Source organism: Callorhinus ursinus, unplaced genomic scaffold (genome assembly GCF_003265705.2).
Source record: "Callorhinus ursinus isolate GAN/ISIS: 27379988/994484 unplaced genomic scaffold, GSC_fseal_2.0 scaffold14, whole genome shotgun sequence".
NCBI lineage: Eukaryota > Metazoa > Chordata > Mammalia > Carnivora > Otariidae > Callorhinus > Callorhinus ursinus.
In genome coordinates, this window is record NW_027397076.1 from 5,407,133 (window position 1) to 5,416,247 (window position 9,115).

Consider the following 9,115-nt stretch of genomic DNA (forward strand, 5'->3'; position numbering starts at 1 on the left):
GCCTAAGACAGGAGGAGAAGCAAATCCTCACATGGAAAGGGGAATACTGTTATCCTAAGAAGTGGATTTTAGATGGTAGGTCGCAAAAGCAATACCTAGTTCGTACACTAACCAGTCATTTGGTCATTTGCAGTCAAGCAGATCACACTGTTGCTATTTGCCAGGACTAGAGCAAATAATTATTTAATTATTACGATAGAATGATTTTTTTGGATTACTGTTTGGATGGGTTTTAAAAAAATCATCCTTTCTGAATCTTTATATTTTATGGCTCTCTCGTAAGAATTTTGTTTTTTAAGCAATCTGACAATCTTTGTCTTTTAATTAAAATGTTCAGTCTATTTTCATTTACTGCAATTACTGGTATATTTAGACTTAAATCTAACATTTTACTAATTTCCTTTTATTTTTTCCCTATATTTTATTTTGTTATATTTTGTTATATAATACTATATTATATTGTATTTTATTCCCTATATTTTCGTTCTCTTTTCTTGCCTTCTTTTCAATTGATTTTTAAAAATCATTCTACGTAGGGCGCCTGGGTGGCTCAGATGATTAAGCGTCTGCCTTCAGCTCAGGTCATGATCCCAGGGTCCTGGGATTGAGTCCCTCATCAGGCTCCCTGCTCCTTGGGAGCCCGCTTCTCCCTCTGCCTCTCTCTCTCTGTCTCTCATGAATAAATAAATAAAATCTTTAAAAAAATAAATAAAATAAAAATCATTCTACATATTACCTTGATAATTTTACACTCTGTTAACTCGGTAATTACATATGGTCTTTATATACAGTCATTAGGGTTTTCTGTGTATAGTATGTCATCTGCAAATAGTGACAGTTTTACTTTTTCCTTACCTATTTGGATGCCTTTTATTTTTTCTTCTTGTCTGATTACTGCACCTTGGACTTCCAGTAGTATGTTGAATGAAAGTGGGGGGGGGGGAGTGAACATCCTTGTCTTATTCCTTATCTTAGAGGAAAAGCTTAAAGTTTTCCACCATTGAGTATAATGTTAACTGTGGGTTTTTTCATATATGGCCTTTAGTGTATTGAGGTATATTTCCTCTAAACCCACTTTGTTGAAAGTTTTTATCATGAGTGGATGCTTTTTGTGCATCTATTGAGATGATCATATGGTTTTTATCTTTCCTCTTGTTAATGTGATGTATCACATTGATTTGCAAATATTGAACCACCCTTGCATCCCTTGAATAAATCCAACTTAACAATGGTGAATGATTTTTTTTAACATATTGTTGAATTTGGCTTGCTAATACTTTGTTGAGGATTTTGCATCTATGTTCATCAGAGATATTAGCCTGTAATTTTCTTTTCTTGTCATGTCTTGGTCTGGTTTTGGTATCAAGGTAAGGCTGGGCTCATAGCATGAATTTGGACATTTTCTTACCTCAGATTCTCTGAAGTTCTTGTTTGAGAGACATAAAAATGACTTTATTTCATCTTCATTCTTGCTCTGTCTAGAAGTCTGGGTTGGCAGGGCTTTTCTGTTTGCCAAACTCTGCCTCTGATCTAACCACTAGTTATCAAGAGAAAAAATATCTTTAATTCTTACATAAGAAAATCTTAGACATCATTAATATTTCATTATATGTGGATAGACAATAAAGTCTACATTTCCTAAAGTTGGGAGTTGGAGAAAATAACTATGGAACGCCTACCCAGAAAAAACCACACTCCTTGCCCACCTCTCCCAGTATACACAGATCACAACAAATAAAATGACTATCAGTATTTGGAAGTTTAAAAGAAGCCAGAAGTCACAAAATGCTGTCAGGGAAATGGGTTGAATTGGCAAAGGGCAATTCCCAGAGCAAAATTCAATGATGTCTGCTGCCATTCTCCAAGCTTTAAGGATTATTTTCCTCTCTCCTTCTTGAACACATTCATTCATCATTCATTCTCTCTTTCAACAAGTACTTTTTGAGCTCTGCTAAGTGCTAGCTATTGTAAATTCTGATAAATTAGACATGGACTCAGCCTGCAAGGAGCTTCCAGTAGAGAAGATGGCAGGTACACAAACACCAATAACAATGAAATGTCAGAAGAGACGCATAGACAAAAATCTTTCCCAATTCAGAGAAATTAAAGATTACTTTGGGGAAATAAGGGGGTTAAGGGAGGAGAGAATCAGGAAAAATGTCTTCAGGAGGCAGCATTTGAGCTGTACCTTAAAAGAAGGAATTTGGTCTTGCTGAGATGGTGACAAGTGACAGGTGATAAGCTTTTCTGGGAATCATTGTCCAGGAAAGAATCAGCACGTACTAGAGAGTTAGGCTAAATTACATGTGCAAAGAAGCAGCAAGAAAATGAGAGAAAATGCCAAATTGCAGACGGCCTTCAATGCCAGGCTAAGGAATTCTGTTTGCGACAAGTGCTTAGCTAAAGCATGTCTGAGCATTCCTTCTAGAGAGATAAGGGGAAAGGGTGGGTATCTATCTGTCTATCATCTATTGGGGACCAGTTGTGCGCCAGGCCCTTTAACAAGTGCTTTATACACCGTCTTTCTTTAAATCCTTTTATCAGTTTACAAGATAACAGGATCCCATACAGCCCTGTGTCTCCACCCATTATCTTTCGTATCTTTGCCTCCTCAGGGAGCTGTTATGGCCATGACTTGGGATGTCAGACTGACCATTAATAAGGCAAATCCCTGTCTACCTCACAGGGTTTGAATAACTGGTAGAAGATCCCCCAGCTGTTGAATACCGGGGCCAAGACTGGAGGCCGCCCCTCCCGCTAGGTACCAGCGTGGCACCGAACTGGGGCCCCGCCCAGTCGCAGGGGATTGGCCACCCGAGCCCCGCCGTCTGAGGAGGCGGGGCCGTGCCAGGCGAAGGGGCGGGCCGTGGGCGTGTCCCGGGACCGGCGGACCCAGCTAGCAGCGATTTCTGCCGCCCGGCGCTCGCAGGCTGCAGGCCGCGTCCGGACTGAGCCCCCGCTGTCGCGCAGCCCGCCCGAGCGCTCCCTTCCAGCATGCTGTGGAGGGGCAGCCAGGCGCTCCGGCGCTTCTCCACCGGCCAGGTGAGTCTGGCTCGGGCAAGCCTCCTGGCTCTCACCCGGGGCTGTTTTCCAGACCCTGCGGCGGGAGGGCCGGTCGGCGGGACTGGGGGGTGGGCACAGTGTTTAGACTTGGCTAAAAGCCAAGACAGCGTTTTTAAAACGGGGAGACTGCAGTGAAGGATCCGGAGAGGGTCTCGGGTAAGGCTTGTCAGGCGAGCCATTGTCTTGTCCAGGGAAGGGGCTGGGGATGCCGCTTTTGAACGTCTACCGTCTGGCTGGGATTGACAGGGTGGAAAGAGTCGCTTGGCAGGGGGGACAGAGTCAGCTTCCTTTCCTTTTTTCATTTCAATCATGAGGTCCCTGGTCAGGAGATGGAGCCGCAGTACAGGACCGAGACCCTCTCTGGAGGAGAGTAGTAGTCAGTCAGCTGGGTCCTCCTGGGCAGGCCTGAGAGGTATGAGCGCTCCTGACTGGCATTCAGGGCCCATTCAGAGGATGGCCCTCGGAGCTGGTGGCTGCAAGCTCATTTTTCCTGAGCTGCAGGCGGCAAGATTGCTGGGATTACTAGGCGCTGCAGAAGCAACCACGCTAGAACATTAAACTGTAGCGGCGGCCCAGCCGCGCGCCTTGGAATTGCGTCAGCTCCTCCAGAAATGGAAAGAGAGCAGACACGTTGCATATGGCCCCGGGAGAGATGCCTCCCTGCATCTAGGCAGACTCAAAGCTGTTTAAGGAAGAAAAAACAATTCATCTCATGTACCATTATCTCTTTTATAGGAAGTTCATGCTTCCTGGGCTGTGAAGGAATTTGCTTTTAGATTCCTCTTCTTTGCAAAAATCTATGTGTGTGTGTACATATCAAGATCTAAAAAAAACTTGAAGGCAGAGAGAAGTCTTGAATAGCACCAGAAACCAGCCGAGTGGTACATACATGGAAGAGCTTTTGTCTCCCAGACAACCCCAAATAATGAGGATTCATTTTACCCCATCCAGTCCTAGTTATTTGGGGAGCATTCACCTTTTAAAAAAATAAGGAAAGAGAGACCTGCTCTTGAAGAGCTTTTGCTTGCTCTGGACTCCTCCTTAGCTTTCTCCTGCCACGTGGCACCTGGGAATCTGGGTAGGATGGCACAGAGAGCAAGGGCTGGTGCTTGCCTGTTTTAATGGCCTCTTCTGTCAACACCTTTCACTGAATTGTCTTTTTTTGGAGAGCAGAGGGGATTCTTGAAGAATGCAAAGATGGCCATAGCGGGCTTTACATAAGATTTCAGTAATATTTCGGTTGAACATCCCAGGTGGCAAACGACAGAGACAAAAACATACATGTGGGGAAGCACCAAGCATGGTCAGGGGTCAGGGGTCTAAGTCTGACTGTACCCAGGAGTACATGTGGAAAAGCAGTGACATTTGACTGGGAAGAAGACAGTTTCTTCCGTGGCCAAAAGGAAGATATGGAATGACAAGTGGAGTGTTTGGGATATTTTACTCTATAGAAAATGGGGAACCATCCTTGGGATGGCATTCTATAAGAATTGTTCAAAATCAAACATGGCTGGTGGGAGCATAAAATGGTACAGCCACTTTGGAAAACTGGCCATTTTTTATAAAGTTAAACATACACCTATGATATGACCCAGCAATGGCACTCCTAGCTATTTACTCAAATACCTATTTATGAATATCTGCAGAGGCTTTATTCATTATCAGCAAAGACTGGAAACAACTTAAATGTCCTTCATCTGGTGACAGGGTAGACAGTGGACAAATCCATCCATACGAGGGAATCCTACTCAGAAACAAAAAAGGAGTGAACTACTGATAGGCACAACAGCATGGATGAAACTCAAATATGGATGCTAAGTGTAAGGAGACAGACTCAAAGGGCTATGTATTATAGGATTCCAATTACCTGACATTTTAGAAAAAGTAAAACTATAGTGATAGAAAAAAGTGGTTATCAGGAGCTGGTGCTGGAGGAAGAATTGACTACAAGAGATTGTCCCTCAAAGGACATGAAGGAATTTTGGGGGGTGATGGAACTGTTCTTTGTGTTGATTATAGAATGGTTAAGTGACTGTGTATCTGTCAAAACTCACAGAACTATACATTGAAAAGGGTGTATTTTACTGCATGTAAATTATACCTTCATCTTTAAAAAGGAAAAAAAAATCACACGGTGCTTTTGAGTTTGGTATTAAAACAGAATTAAAAAAAAAACTTAGAACCTAGAAAAATCCAATGGAAAAACTAGTTTACAACGCTTCCTGATAGAATTGATTTTTCCATTCCCTGTCTTAAAGAAATGGACTTAGAAATATTTAATGATTTTGGCTTAATGACAAGGTTGGATCTTTTTAACCACTGCAACTATAGATAACAATAAAACCCTTTGTCTATTAGTTATTATTGTGCACTTCCAATAGCTTGCCTGGTTCATTGCATCTTAACTTCTCCCCATGGTGGGGTTATTTGGCCTTCATATTTATTTGGCACTCTGTTATTCAGCTTCCTCTGCCAGTGTCTGGGACAGTCTGGTTGCTGGTTCTGGGTTCATAGCCTGGTTCCAGAACTTGAGGTTACCTTATGATCCAGTTTAAGAGTTTGGACCCTTCCCTGCTTCTTGGAACCAAGTACTGGCTTTATACCCTAGATCTAGCAACCAGGTCCTTGTTTCTGAATTACCCGACCCCCTGCTTTGGTGTTTAGTTTGTTTTTAGGACCTTCAAATTCAACTTCAAACCATATTTAATTGTGCATTATGTATTGAGTACTTGTTCTAAATCCTGAGGATATGATTAATAAATAATAATAATAATAGATAGCATTGATATAGTACTTACTTAGTATGTACCAGGCACTGATATAAATGCTTTATATATATATACTCACTTAACATCTCAATGAGGTAGGTACTATTAGTATGCCCATTTTACAGATAAAGTAACTGAGACCCAGATAAGTTAAATAACTTTTTTAGAGTCTCACAGCCAGAAAGCATAAAATAATAAACAAGAAATAAACAGTCTCTGCTTTCAGAAAAGTCCATAGATATCCCTATTTTAAAAATCTGTTATCCTTTTTATAATAAAAAAAATGTTAGCCAGTTATCCCAGAAAGTCCTCATGAGTACATTCTTTATATGATTATGCAATAGGAAAATCAAGTTGCACAAGTTTGGCCTTTACGGTGGTGTCATGAGTTTTGTTTGAATCTTACACAGATTTATATCTGTTGCCTCTGACTATTAGTCTGAGGGTTTGTTACAATAAGTAACATGGGCTTTTACACTATTGCAAGCTACAGTCTGTCAATACACTGAAGGTGGATTATTAGGTTGGCTTTTATATCCACTATGCTCAATTCTCAAACACTAGAGGGGTGCCCACTCAAAGTTAATTCATGCCTCACCTCAGTATGTGTCAACATAGAAATAAGACAGTATCATTCTCCTGCTTAAAGTTGTTCAGTGGATATCAATGTCTTCACAATAAGGTCAAACTTATTTTATATAGACAAGACTCTCCCTAATTGGTCTTTTAACTATCCCTAGAGTGTCACTTGTCATCACTCTCCAATTTCCAGTATTGAACCCACTTTGCCCACTCATTCATTTCTTTGTAAATGCTGCCCCCTCTGCCTGAAATTTCCCAAGGACCTCCCATAATCCCCACCTTTCTCTTGGCCAATCCCTAAGATGAGTGCTCTAAAATTCAGTTATGGAGGTCTCTTCTTGGGAAGTCTACCAGACTTCCACACCCACACTGTTCTCTCCTATCCTAGCACTATGATGTCAATATGTCTTTACTTGTGTGTCTTTCATGCTAACTGGTAAACTCCTGAGGACAGGGACCAGTCTTCTTTGCACTTTTACTGTAGAGATCCCAAAGAAAAACTCCCAGGGAAGCCAAACAGGTGAAACAAATGAAGGATGTGAGCCAGATGGAGGGAAAAGCCATGTCCAGCCAGAGGAATGGGGTCAGTTGCTGCTCAGCTCTAGCTGACTATTGCTACATGGAAATGTAGACCACAGTTGACAAACTTCCTGATTTCTAAAAAGAGGTCAGAAATTCAGCCCGCTAATGTGAAACCTCCTAAAAATATTATCACAGCTCTTTGATAAATGCTCGGTGGGCCAAATAAAACATTCTTGCTGGGCACCTGATTTGTAGTCCCTCCCATGCTCTGTACCCACAGCATGGTAAATACCCAAAACAAACCCAGTGAGTACCTCTTGCATACTGTCAGGCATGATTTGGGGCACCATGTGCCAAAGGCTCCACAAGGTGTTAGGCACCTCGCTGTCTCTGAAAAATTGACTTTGTTTTATTCTTTTGTGGAAAGGCCCTTCATGTAAAACTGTCAGTTCTCACAATTCCTGATGGGGATACCTTTGGCCTTATTTAACACCCCACTGTTCTATTATGGTAGCATCTGCTTCACAAAAGCACTTTGGATCAGGGCAGACTCATAGTACTGAGCCTTTAAGTTTTCTATAGAAAACTATGTGGTTTCTGTTTGTTTGCTTGTATTTTAATCGTTGGAGTATAATCAGAGCCCACTAAATTTGCTTCCTGAAGGATTCCACCAGGATGTGGAGAGCCTGGGAATGTAACATTGAATAGTTTAAAAAGCAAAAGCTCTGGGGGTGCCTGGGTGGCTCAGTCAGTAGTGTGTTGACCCTCGATCTCGGGGTTGTGAGTTCCAGCCCCATGTTGGCTGTAGAGATTACTTAAAAATACAGTCTTAAAAAAAAAAGGCAAAAGCTCTGTTGCCTGCCATAGGCTCTTCCAAGGCAGAATGTTATCAATAGAGAACTCCAAGATAATAGCACGTACCACCCAGATTTAGAAATGCTGTGGGATGGGGGGAGGAGCGAGATGGCAGGTCCCAGGTCCCAGGTCCCAATTCCTGGTCCCAGGAATTGAGCTGGATAGGGATCAGACCATTCTGAACACCTACGAACTCAATAGGAGATCAAAGAAAAGAATAGCAGCAACTCTCTGAACAGAAAAGCGACCACTTTCTGGAAGGTAGGACATGCGGAGAAGTGAATCCGAGGCGATATTCAGGAGGATAGACGGCGGGGGAGGGGGCCTCCGTTGGCCGTTTCTGGCAAGTGATAGAGCAGCGAAGCACAAAATCGGAACTTTTAGAAGTTGGTTCCGCTGAGGGGGGGTCACTCCAGTGGCTAAGAGGGGGGTGGAACCCTCTCTGGCACAGTGTGGTCTCAGGACCCTCGGGGTCATAGAAAGACCAGGGATGTCTGAGTGCAACAGAGCTCCCAGGTGTCGGAGTAGGGAAGCAGGCTGCAGAGACGGAGCCGAGGCGCGGGCTCTCAGCTCGGGGTGGCCATAAACTGAGATCCGCGGCCCAGTCGGGCCACTGCTCCTCCAGCAGGGACCCAACAAGCGACAGATCTGGGGAGACTCCCCTTCCTACCCCGGGAGGAGCGGCGCGGGACCGCACCGCAGGGATCTGCTGGGTCTGGAGACTCCACACCGAGTCGGGTGCCAGAGATAGAAATGCTCAGTCACAGGCCGGGTGAGCACAGAGTGCGGCCGGAGACCAGGGAGACGGGAGTGACTGACGGCTTTTCTCTGGGGGCGCACTGAGGAGCGGGGCCCCGAGTTCTTGGCTCCTCCGAGGCAGAGATTGGGAGGCCGCCATTTTCACTCTCATCCTCCAACGCTGTACGGAAAGCTTGCAGGGAACAAAAGCTCCCGAGAGCAAACCCGAGCAGCTTGCTTAGCCCAGACCGACAAGGGCGGGGCAATTCCGCCTCCAGCAAAGACATTTGGGAACCACAGCAACAGGCCCCTCCCCCAGAAGATCAGCAAGAACAGCCAGCCAAGACCAAGTTTACCGATCAAGGAGAATGGGAGAACTCCAGCACTAGGGGAATACTGCACATAGAATTCATGGCTTTTTTCCCATGATTCTTTAGTCTTTCAAAGTTAATTTTTTAAATTTTCTTTTTTCTTTTTCTATTTTTTTAGTTTTTCTTTTTCCCTTTTTCAGCCAACATCCTATCAATCCCTTTTTTAAAAAATCTTTTTTATTTTTCATTTTTAGAGTCATATTCTATCCCTTCATT

General features: G+C 43.4%; 1 protein-coding gene across 1 annotated transcript in view; it reads left to right on the forward strand.

The window, feature by feature from the left end:
* The first annotated feature begins 2,889 nt into the window (after window positions 1–2,889).
* The window catches only part of ALDH1L2 (aldehyde dehydrogenase 1 family member L2), a 74,252-nt gene continuing 68,026 nt past the window's right edge, over window positions 2,890–9,115 (forward strand). The window contains exon 1 of the mRNA XM_025882553.2: window positions 2,890–3,042. Coding sequence (XP_025738338.1) covers window positions 2,995–3,042 — 48 coding nt within the window. The 5' untranslated portion in view covers window positions 2,890–2,994. The remainder of the gene's footprint in view (window positions 3,043–9,115) is intronic.